Here is a 12088-nt window from a genome sequence, read left to right on the forward strand (position 1 = left end):
ATCAGGTAAACTTGTGTTCTCTTCAAGTTTGATCTATCAGGTAAACTTGTGTTCTCTTCAAGTTTGATCTATCAGGTAAACTTGTGTTCTCTTCAAGTTTGATGTCAGCAAGAGCAAATAACAGTAAAGTAAAGTTGATGTGATTCTGTCTCTGGTCTCTATCTGACTAGCTAAATTAGCTGTGCAGTGCTGACAGTGCAAGTGTAAATGTGTGGCAAATGGTTTACATGGCTCACGGCTCAGGTACTGTAGGAGGGCCCCTTAGCAGAACTTTGCTTAGGGCCCCAGGGAGGTCAGGATCGGCTCTGCATATGGCTGATGGGATTAATAAAACGATTTTTCTGTTTGTTTTAATGTTTTTAATGACCCAATGGAAAGCACATTGTTCGATGGAAGTTGTAATTTATTGTAGTGTATAAATAAATTGTCATTACCATTTTATTTCATTCATTCATTTTCTACTGCTTATCCGAACTACCTCGGGTCACAGGGCACACACACACTCTCATTCACTCACACACTACGGACAATTTTCCAGAGATGCCAATCAACCTACCATGCATGTCTTTGGACCGGGGAGGAAAATGGAGTACCCAGAGGAAACCCCTGTGGCACGGGGAGAACATGCAAACTCCACACACACACACACAAGGTGGAGGCGGGAATCGAACCCCCAACCCTAGAGGTGTGAGGCCAACGTGCTAACCACTGAGCCACCGTGACCCCCTATTTTGTTTAATTTATTTAACTCATGTAAACACTGTATATCCTGCACTTGCTGCTATTGCACTCTGGTTAGACCTAAAACTAAAACGTGTAATGACAATAAATCTAATCTAATCTAATCTAATCTAAAATTGACATGATATTTTAATACATGTCCAGTTACTATGATGCTTCTGGGTTTGATCTGGTTGCTATGGTAACGTTACAGCCGTCCAATCAGCAGACTTTTCGTGTCCATGATTTTTTTAGCCAATCAGAATCCAGTAAGAATCTACCCGAGTTCAGTAAACGGGGCTCGTCTCAATACAGGTGTGAAAACATGACGATTACCCACAATCCCCTTCTTCAACGACTGCCACGTAACAGCTAAAGCTACGCAAGCAGCCGCGTCTCTGCTGAACTTCCTCCCCGGCTCCGGTTCACACAAACCCGGGATACAGGGATCAGATTCACGCGCTTCCACGTACACGGGGGAATCATGGGGGGATCACAGAGTGTGGAGATTCCTGGTGGAGGATCAGAAGGCTACCATGTCCTTAGGGTAGGTGTTTGTAATGCGGCTAAAAAGCTGCGCTAGCGGGACAGGTCAAGATGCTAATGCGGCTAACGAGCACGTACGTGCCGCCAGGGGAAGAACGCGACACCGCGGATGTTCAGTGCGGCCTGCGCTGTGTAGCTAATGCTAACATTAGCGTAGACGTTTGATAGAAAGCTTTAAATATAAATGTAAATACATATAACGTTATGGCTTTATGAATATAACATGACGCGTTACGTGTGGGATTTGTTTGTGTGTTGTTTTTACTCGTTAGTCGCACGTTATCAGTGGAGCTAGCTGTGTTTGCTAATGGCTTTAAATCTCTACGTGAACAACGTCAGGGTTTAATGACGGTACACAACTAGCGCTCGTGCACACGAGCAAGAGTTTAGTCAACTAAACTAGTCTGGTGTATTTACACAGGTTAGTAACGCTGGGGACTGATGCAAGGATTTGTAATGCTTGGGATTGTGGATTGGAGAGGTTACACACACACACACACACACACACACACACACGCACTCTCTCTTACACACTCTTTCTCTCTCTCTCTCTCACTCACACACACACACACTCTCTCTCTCTCACACTCACACACTCTTTCTCTCTCTCTCTCACTCACACTCACACACTCTTTCTCTCTCTCTCTCACTCACACACACACACTCTCTCTCTCTCTCACACACACACACACACACACATGCACACACACACACAGACTGTTGATTCAGGGTGTGTATCTTCACGGCTTTCAGCATTCCTCCCAAGATGAGGTTATAACAGGTGGAAAACTAGAATCTGAGGCTGAAACCTTTTCACGTACATCTTTTTGTTGCATCATCCATACAGTCCCATGACCTCTGACTTTTCCTTTCTCTCTCAGGTGCAGGAGAACTCCCCTGGACACAGGGCCGGCCTTGAACCGTTCTTCGACTTCATCGTGTCCATCAATAACAGCAGACTGGTATATTTACAAACGTCACACCCAGCCACTTAAACACCGATCACATCAGGTGCTCTAAAGTGGAGCAGCTTTCAGATCAATTCTTCACTGCAGCTTTGAAACTAATGAAGGAAACAATAAAAAAAACAAACATTAAATGGCTCTAAGTTTTGTTGAGTTTGGTATAAGAGGTACATGTTGCATAATGCAGAAGTGTTTGCACTAGGAGCGAGTTGGGACATCAACCGTATTTCAAACATTTAATCATGATCTCATACAGAGAAGAAAGACGTCTGTTTAAATAGGAATGACTGCACACCTGCTCGCTCACTCGGCCAATCATACAGAGGCAGCTCAACACGTTAAAACCTCGCCACTCTTCGACTGTCTAGTTTCTGTGAGTCTACACCCTTAGTAGATTAAGATTGCTGTAACTGGCAGGTGGTTGTAGAAATCTCCTTTTGTAGTTCATCCTACTTTTTTGCTTAACGTGCTTGTTTGACTTGCCGTCATCTCAAAACAGTCTGGACGTTTTCCCCTCATTATCGATCAGCAAGTTGTGAAGTCTTGAATTTGGCAAACTTACTGATTGTTACAAAGCACTGACGCTGACGACTCCTTCTATAAATAATAAATAACTCCGTACAGAAAGTCTTACAAAATTTACACCTTAAACTATAAAATGACTTTTCATGTTCAATCTGTAAGTACACCAGTAACCATGTAGAGTCACTGAGCTCAAATTATGGCTTTATTATATTAACTAGGGCCGGGCGATAAAACGATAACGATATGTATCGCGATAGACTTGTGATTGATATCAATAAGAAATGTGTTCAATAAAACGTTCTTTTTTTTATTCTTCATCGGAAGTAAAAAGTTGTTGCAAAGCAAGTTTGGTTGCATTAACAAAGGCACTCGCTCTCTGGTAACCTTAAGTGTTAAGTGACTTTAGACTTATGTTTACATTATAATTATTTGAAGTTTCCATGGTTGTTGACATTTCTGTCTTAATTACTGGGGGGATTCTGATCAGAGGAAGGTTAAGTTTAAAATAAAAATGTTTAAATGTAATATTTTTCTCCTGCTACTTATTTTAAAGGGGTCATAAAAAATATCAATAATTATCGATATCGACCGATATGAAGCACCGATATCGTGATACAGTTTTCAGCCATATCGCCAAGCCCTACTGTTAACATGTCAGGACATCACACTAGCAAAGTTTGGACATCTTTAGTCAGGGTTTTCCACATCATTTTGACATTATGGTTTCTTAAAGTTGAAGTGTCAAATCTAATCATGAGCAGTGATGCTCTATTTCGGCCACAGCATGATTTACTTCTCTTTTTTTTTTCTTCCAGCATCTTTTTCTCTGTCCTGAATTCAGCCACAGTTAAATGTTACGACACTTCTCAGAACCTTCACATGTACAACAAACAAATTCACTTTCTTAAAGCACAGGAGCTTTGTGTTAAAAGTCCTTAATCAGAAACCAGTGGCAGTTCAGAATTTCATCTCGGAACCTTCTAGTCATCAGTGCCGAGTTTCATCCTCGTAGCCACCGCTGCCCTCCATAAACCTGCTCTCAATAATGTTTACTCAGGTGTTTTCTCTACAAGCTTTCTGCGCTCGTTTCCCTTTAGTGTTTCTCTACATAAGTGTAGAGAATAATAATGATTTGAGACACAACCTTTTATTTAATATAGTGATCCTTAAAAGACAGCGGTTCTAGTGACAGTTGGGAAGTGGGCAGTTGTGTAACCGTGTGTGTGTGTGTGTGTGTGTGTGTGTGTGTGTGTGTGTGTGTGTTTAGAACAAGGACAACGACACTCTGAAGGATCTGCTGAAAGCTAACGTGGAGAAGCCAGTGAAGATGCTGGTGTATAGCAGTAAGACTCTGGAGCTGCGAGAGGCCACGGTCACACCCAGCAACATGTGGGGCGGTCAGGGGCTCCTGGGGGTCAGCATCCGCTTCTGCAGCTTTGAGGGAGCCAACGAGAACGTGTGGCATGTGCTGGTGAGCGAACGGACCGTGTGTGTGTCAAGATAAATTGCTGATCTTGTAATTATTTATTTTTAAGCTGACGTCAGTGAGTCAGTCTGTCCTGAGGGAGGTGTGAAGCTGAGTGAGGCTTTGGGACAGAGTTCTCAGTGATCAGACTGGTTTAACAGGCCATCAGTAAACATCTGGATTACTGCACACACTTCAGCTCTGTGTTCTTCTCTGTCTCTGGTGTTGCATGGTCTCGCTTCATCATTCTTATATCCTTTCACTTTGTCTTTTGTTTGTTTGTATTTCGCTTGCTGTGTCTGTGTCAGTCTCTTGCTTGGCCTTTTCCATTTGTTTCTCTCATCTTATCTGTCCATCTGTCTTGTTCATCCTGTTTCTCGTTCTCCCTGTCTGTCATTTTCTCTTGTCTAGCACTTGCCTCATTTGTTGTTCAACCTGTCTGTCTGTCTCTTGCTTGCTCTGTCTGTGTCTTGCTCTCTCACCCACCCCACCTGTCTGCCACCTACCCTGTGTCTCTTGGCAGCCTTTCTGCTGCTTCTCACCTCTCATCTCTGTCTGTTACACACTCTGTCTCTGTCTGTCTGCTACACTGTCTGTCTGTCTCTCTGTGTCTGTCTGTCTCTCTGTGTCTGTCTGTCTCTCTGTGTCTGTCTGTCTCTCTGTGTCTGTCTGTCTCTCTGTGTCTGTCTGTCTCTCTGTGTCTGTCTGTCTCTCTGTGTCTGTCTGTCTCTCTGTGTCTGCTACACTGTCTGTCTGTCTGCTACACTGTCTGTCTGTCTCTCTGTGTCTGTCTGCTACACACTCTGTCTGTCTCTCTGTGTCTGTCTGCTACACACTCTGTCTGTCTCTCTGTGTCTGTCTGCTACACACTCTGTCTCTGTCTGTCTGCTACACACTCTCTCTCTCTCTCTGTGTCTGTCTGCCACACGCTCTGTCTCTCTCTCTGTGTCTGTCTGCTACACACTCTGTCTCTCTCTCTGTGTCTGTCTGCTACACACTCTGTCTCTGTCTGTCTGCTACACACTCTCTCTCTCTCTCTGTGTCTGTCTGCCACATGCTCTGTCTCTCTCTCTGTGTCTGTCTGCTACACACTCTGTCTCTCTCTCTGTGTCTGTCTGCTACACACTCTGTCTGTCTCTCTGTGTCTGTCTGCTACACACTCTGTCTCTGTGTCTGTCTGCTACACACTCTGTCTCTGTGTCTGTCTGCTACACACTCTGTCTCTGTGTCTGTCTGCTACACACTCTCTCTCTGTGTCTGTCTGCTACACTCTCTGTGTCTGTCTGTCTGCTACACACTCTCTCTCTGTGTCTGTCTCTCTGTGTCTGTCTGTCTCTCTGTGTCTGTCTGCTACACACTCTGTCTGTCTCTCTGTGTCTGTCTGCTACACACTCTGTCTCTGTGTCTGTCTGCTACACTCTCTGTGTCTGTCTGTCTGCTACACACTCTCTCTCTGTGTCTGTCTGTCTCTCTGTGTCTGTCTGTCTCTGTGTCTGTCTGTCTCTCTGTGTCTGTCTGCTACACTGTCTGTCTGTCTCTCTGTGTCTGTCTGCTACACTGTCTGTCTGTCTCTCTGTGTCTGTCTCTCTGTGTCTGTCTCTCTGTGTCTGTCTCTCTGTGTCTGTCTCTCTGTGTCTGTCTCTCTGTGTCTGTCTCTCTGTGTCTGTCTGCTACACTGTCTGTCTGTCTCTCTGTGTCTGTCTCTCTGTGTCTGTCTGCTACACACTCTGTCTCTGTCTCTGTGTCTGTCTGCTACACACTCTGTCTCTGTCTCTGTGTCTGTCTGCTACACACTCTGTCTCTGTCTGTCTGCTACACACTCTCTCTCTCTCTCTCTCTCTCTCTGTCTGTCTGCCACACGCTCTGTCTCTCTCTCTGTGTCTGTCTGCTACACACTCTGTCTCTCTCTCTGTGTCTGTCTGCTACACGCTCTGTCTCTCTCTCTGTGTCTGTCTGCTACAAACTCTGTCTCTCTCTCTGTGTCTGTCTGCTACACACTCTGTCTCTCTCTCTGTGTCTGTCTGCTACACACTCTGTCTCTCTCTCTGTGTCTGTCTGCTACACACACACTCTCTCTCTCTCTGTGTCTGTCTGCTACACACACACTCTCTCTCTCTCTGTGTCTGTCTGCTACACACACACTCTCTCTCTCTCTGTGTCTGTCTGCTACACACACACTCTCTCTCTCTCTGTGTCTGTCTGCTACACACACACTCTCTCTGTGTCTGTCTGCTACACACTCTGTCTCTCTCTCTGTGTCTGTCTGCTACACACACTCTCTCTGTGTCTGTCTGCTACACACTCTGTCTCTGTGTCTGTCTGCTACACACTCTGTCTCTCTCTCTGTGTCTGTCTGCTACACACTCTGTCTCTGTGTCTGTCTGCTACACACTCTGTCTCTCTCTCTGTGTCTGTCTGCTACACACGCACTCTGTCTCTGTGTCTGTCTGCTACACACTCTGTCTCTCTCTCTGTGTCTGTCTGCTACACACGCACTCTGTCTCTGTGTCTGTCTGCTACACACTCTGTCTCTCTCTCTGTGTCTGTCTGCTACACACGCACTCTGTCTCTGTGTCTGTCTGCTACACACTCTGTCTCTCTCTCTGTGTCTGTCTGCTACACACTCTGTCTCTCTCTCTGTGTCTGTCTGCTACACACGCACTCTGTCTCTCTCTCTGTGTCTGTCTGCTACACACGCACTCTGTCTCTGTGTCTGTCTGCTACACACGCACTCTGTCTCTGTGTCTGTCTGCTACACACGCACTCTGTCTCTGTGTCTGTCTGCTACACACGCACTCTGTCTCTGTGTCTGTCTGCTACACACGCACTCTCTGTCTCTGTGTCTGTCTGCTACACACAGGCACTCTGTCTGTCTGTCTGCTACACACAGGCACTCTGTCTGTCTGTCTGCTACACACAGGCACTCTGTCTGTCTGTCTGCTGCACACAGGCACTCTGTCTGTCTGTCTGCTGCACACAGGCACTCTGTCTGTCTGTCTGCTACACACAGGCACTCTGTCTGTCTGTCTGCTACACACAGGCACTCTGTCTGTCTGTCTGCTACACACAGGCACTCTGTCTGTCTGTCTGCTACACACAGGCACTCTGTCTGTCTGTCTGCTACACACAGGCACTCTGTCTGTCTGTCTGCTACACACAGGCACTCTGTCTGTCTGTCTGCTACACACAGGCACTCTGTCTGTCTGTCTGCTACACACAGGCACTCTGTCTGTCTGTCTGCTACACACACACGCACGCTGTCTGCCTGTCTGCTACACACACACGCACGCTGTCTGCCTGTCTGTCTGACACACACACACGCACGCTGTCTGCCTGTCTGTCTGACACACACACACGCACGCTGTCTCTGCCTGTCTGTCTGACACACACACACGCACGCTGTCTCTGCCTGTCTGTCTGACACACACACGCACGCTGTCTCTGCCTGTCTCTTTTACTTATTCTTTCCTGTCTTCCTTGAATTATTTTACTTGTTTCTTGCTGCTCACTCTCTCAAATTCCCTCTTATTCTTTTCCCTATGTCTAACCATTTTCTCTCTCTTCCTCAGGAAATCGAGCCGAACTCTCCGGCTGCTCTGGCAGGACTGAGGCCGCACACAGACTACATCATCGGGGCCGACACGGTCATGAACGAGGTGTGTGTCCTTCATATACTTATTTCAGTCCTTATATGTAGTTATAAATGTCCCTTTTTTTTTTTTTCTTTTCACTCTCAAACTCCTTACTGCTTGTGTAGCTGATTTATGGTGTGTATCATGAAGTCTTCATTTCCACAATGTGTTTTTTTTTCTCTCTTCTTAGTCCGAGGACTTGTTTTCGTTGATCGATACCCATGAGGGAAAAGGACTTAAGCTGTATGTTTATAACACAGATACAGACAGCTGCAGAGAAGTCATCATAACTCCCAACAGCGCCTGGGGTGGAGAGGGCAGGTAGGGGTGTGTGTGTGTGTGACAGAGAAATCCACAGAGTAAATGCAGTACATCAGTAGTAAATAATAAATCTAGACGTTGTAAGGGTCATACAGTAGTTAAGTGTGTGTGTACATTAGAAAGCTACTGCAGCAGTTTACACCTACTCACTCCATCCAGTTCAGACTGTATGTAGTAACCGTACACCACCTTCTGGTACAGTATGCAAGTGAATACGTCATGGTCAGGTGTCCGTATACTTTTGGCTGCAGAGTGATTTAATAATTATTTTTAATGTAAAACTATTTGAATAAGCCTGATTAGCTCTCAGACTAAAACAGCATGCGATGTCTCTTGTGTTCCTGCTCTGTCTCAGTCTGGGCTGCGGTATAGGCTACGGTTACCTGCACAGGATTCCCACTCGTCCGTTCGAAGAGGGGAAGAAGATAAGCTTCCCTGCACACACTCCCAGTGCGCCGGCAAGTCCACTGAAGGATGGCTTCACTGAGGTTCAGCCTTTCTCACACGTCACCGTATTTATTTTAAAACCAAATCCGATCTGTACAGCGAGGTCACGTTACCGCTACAGTCCAGCAGTATTACATGGACATGCTTTTGTGAGATGTTTCTGAACCTGTACCTCGTCTCTCGGCTCTCAGGTGCAGCTCTCTGCAGTTACCCCGCCTCCTGTTACAGCATCAGCCCCCACTGGACTTGAGGATAGTTTGTCTGGTTTGTCGATCAGTTCAGCTCCTCCCACGATGCCCACTGAGCTTCAGACAGGTGCCGGCCGTCTTCTGCTAAATAGCGTTACTCCTGTTCATTTCTGTTTTCGGTTACATCCTTAATGTAATGCTGGTGTTTCAGGAGTGCCCACAGTCCCACTGCTGCCCACTCAGGTCACCCAAGCCATGGGCAATCTGCCCTCGGTCAACCCCGCCACTACGCTACCAGGTAACATGCACAATTTCCCCCAAATCAATGAACTTATTTTAATTTGGAAGCTACACAAATACAGTCAGAATATTCATTACTGGTATCATGGTGTCGTATTAGACTGAATATTTTCTTGTGAATGTAAAACATATTTCCTTTAACACACTTGCAGGAACGACGTGACTTGATTAGTATTTTAATGATTACTAAAACTCTACACCTGCACTGACCTGCGGTCTTGTCTGCTTTTGTTTCAGGCTTAATGCCGTTACCTGCTGGTCTTCCCCCACTGCCCAACCTGCCAAACCTGAACATCCCTCTCCCAGACCTCAGTGGAGTATCGTTAGCAGGAATCCCCGGCCTTCCTCCTTCCACTACAGGTACACACACGGCATGCCGCTCGCGTGATTTCGCCCAAAAGTGTATACACTTGGTATATGACTCTATACAGTTATTAATGTTTTGGACTTTTCTGATGATATTGTACACCCTGTGCAAGCCCCACCTACTTCATCTGGCACATTTTCTTTGGCCAAAGGAGGTAAAAACAACATAAACAAACGGGCTGTGTTTTGACTGAAATGATAAAAGTCTTATGCTGGTCACTTCATGTGTTTTCGATGGTACAAACCCCTTCAGGAGGTGGTCTGGGATGCGTTTCAGATGAAACTGGACAGGTGTAAATGCATGTGGTTGTTCAAGCCGCATACGTCAGCGCTAAACTCCTCCCAAATGGAAGTACGTCACTTGCAGGTGATCTTTCACCCAGGCGTCTCATTGGGTCTTAAAACGCGCTGCGGCCGCCAGTGAAAATGCAGCAAACAGTAAACGCTGTTTTTTGTAGCATAAACGTCATAATGAGTTTTTCGTCTTCTTTTTGATTGTGTTCTGAAAAGCGCATACACCAAAGTGTGTTCTGTTTCAATTACCCCGGAAATGAGGTCAAATATATCTGCATTTTGGGCGGGAGCAGAAAGATCAGAGCGATATATGAGACGCGTTTATGTGGCCTGATGTAAATGGAACAGTTTTAACAAATCAGATGGCTATCGGATCAGAGACAACACATGAAGTGACCGGGTGTAAAAAGGCCGTCAGATCTAATGCTTTATAATGTTGCGTGAAAATGCAGCTTGTTTTTGTGTGGACATTTAAACTAAAGCACATAAGCGACAGTTTTTTTTTTTTCTTTTCTACCCTGCCATATACACATGCTTCAGGATTCAGATAGTCCTCTGTACATCAGTCTGGACCTGATCACGCTGTGTTGCTTTTGCTTCCCTGCAGGTTTGCCGCCTCTGCCTCCTCTCGCTTCCCTCGCACCTCTCAACCTGCCTGGTATGGCCCCGATTCCTGGCTTTTTACCCTCCACTCTTCCTTCTACTCTACCCACAATGCCTAGCATGTCCCTTTCCTCTGACTTCGTTCCACCCGTCGTCCCAGCAACCACCTCCGTGACGCCCAATCAGACGCCGGCACTCATCCTGGACGCTACATCGAACGCCCCAGCAGCAACCGAGACACCCGCAGAGACGAGCGCACGCATCAATGCAGAGTCGTCATAACAACCAGGCTTTTTATCTGCATCCTAAAACGGGCCTGTCTCTCTCTCTCTCTCTCTCCCTCCTCCCATATATATCTATATCTCTCTCTCTCTCTCTCTCTCTCTCTCTGATCCCTTCTCAGAAAAGATATTTATTCAGTCTATAAAGATCCAGCAGGCAGAAACAAGTATAAGTCGCTCACGAGGACACGCTGAGAAGGACGAGGACAGACGCCACGACCGGGTGCATGCGCTTTAATAAAAAAACAATGTTTTAAATCCAGACAAATCCAGAGAGGCCTGGCGTCAATGTTCCAAAAGACTAAAACGTTGAGACGTTAAATTTTACACAGATTTTCAAGTGAAATAATCCTCTATACTCCGTGTCACGATGGTCTATATGCCGCACCGTCAGTCAGCGAACCTAAACATCGTGCTATGTTTATGAAATTCTAGAAGAACGATCGAGGATACAATGCGTTCACACCCGCCTGTATCAGTCTCTATGACTATATACGTTATCATACCATTAAACATCAGATTAATTGTTTATCGTATGAGATTTCAGTAAATCATGATTAATTTTTACAGTATGTCGAAGGACAGACGCTGATGTGTAAATATCGGCACTGTGGACGTCGGTATGCAGCTTTGGGGAGAGAGAAAAGAGAAGAATAAAAAAAAAGTTGCCTCTCTGGATTTGTCTTTCTATTCCATCTGTTTTGCATTTGAAGGTTTTTTTTTTTTTGTCTTTCTTCTAACAGTAAGGTTACTGAGGTTCTTGTATCACTAAAGCCCATGTTATTGTCAATGTCTATGTACAGATTGGCTCGATTAGAATTTTTATTTGAACGATAAATGTGTGTCCTCTCTCCCTCTTGGTGAGCTCTTCTGCTGGTTAGATTAACACCTACAACTCAACACACTATATAGAACAGTGACTAATGGGAACTGTTTGAGCTTGTGAAGAATTAAACTTGTAACAAAAAGCACACAAGCAATAAAGTACCTGAGGTTTTACAGTAACGTTGCGTGTTCAATTGCACTGTGTAGCTGAACGTTGTTAACTTACCCTAAATGTTCATCTGTGGTTGGTTCTGATTTTTTTTTTTAAGAGTAACAGTTTCAGTCATGGCTTTAACAAACCTTGAGTGAATGACAAATTCCCTTATTTCAGGTCCATAATATTTGTATGTAGTTATTTAATAGACACTACACTTGTGCTCCAGTAGACACTGAGATGGAGTTGTTTTAAAAGTGGGTTAAAGGAGTGTGTTTTTAAAAAGAATGAATAGAAACAATTACAATAATTAAAAGTCTAATGTTCCATAATGCACCATTTAAGCTTTTATATCTGGTGAGAAAGTGTTCTGCCATTTTATATAATTTTTTTCTTTTAAAATCTCGCCAAAATCCCTCGAGCTTAGTGAGGCGTCTGTATACTGATGTGTATCTT

The 12088-nt window shown here is 45.1% G+C and overlaps 1 protein-coding gene across 2 annotated transcripts; it reads left to right on the top strand.

Annotated features, from left to right (window-relative positions):
• The first annotated feature begins 1025 nt into the window (after positions 1-1025).
• On the top strand, positions 1026-11658 carry gorasp2 (golgi reassembly stacking protein 2). Of its 2 annotated transcripts, none has more exons than XM_027143371.2 (10): positions 1026-1267; positions 2148-2228; positions 4024-4227; positions 7791-7877; positions 8044-8174; positions 8530-8632; positions 8813-8936; positions 9021-9107; positions 9347-9469; positions 10377-11658. In XM_027143371.2, the coding sequence occupies exons 1-10, from the start codon at positions 1205-1207 to the stop codon at positions 10652-10654; spliced, it is 1281 nt and encodes a 426-aa protein (XP_026999172.1). In that variant the 5' UTR covers positions 1026-1204; the 3' UTR covers positions 10655-11658. The 2 variants fall into 2 exon arrangements, with proteins under 2 accessions (XP_026999172.1, XP_026999171.1); XM_027143370.2 differs by having other exon boundaries at positions 1028-1267; positions 8530-8662.
• The last annotated feature ends 430 nt before the right edge of the window (positions 11659-12088 follow it).

The sequence above is a fragment of the Tachysurus fulvidraco genome, chromosome 5, assembly GCF_022655615.1.
Source record: "Tachysurus fulvidraco isolate hzauxx_2018 chromosome 5, HZAU_PFXX_2.0, whole genome shotgun sequence".
In the NCBI taxonomy this organism is placed as follows: domain Eukaryota; kingdom Metazoa; phylum Chordata; class Actinopteri; order Siluriformes; family Bagridae; genus Tachysurus; species Tachysurus fulvidraco.

What these genes read in the sequence shown, in the direction of transcription:
- gorasp2 (XM_027143370.2), top strand. Translation starts at nt 1,205, where the DNA reads ATGGGGGGATCACAGAGTGTGGAGATTCCTGGTGGAGGATCAGAAGGC. An exon ending in CCATCAATAACAGCAGACTG is followed by an intron (nt 2,229 to 4,023) that starts GTATATTTACAA and finishes GTGTGTGTTTAG; the next exon opens with AACAAGGACAACGACACTCT. An exon ending in GCCCACTGAGCTTCAGACAG is followed by an intron (nt 8,937 to 9,020) that starts GTGCCGGCCGTC and finishes CTGGTGTTTCAG; the next exon opens with GAGTGCCCACAGTCCCACTG.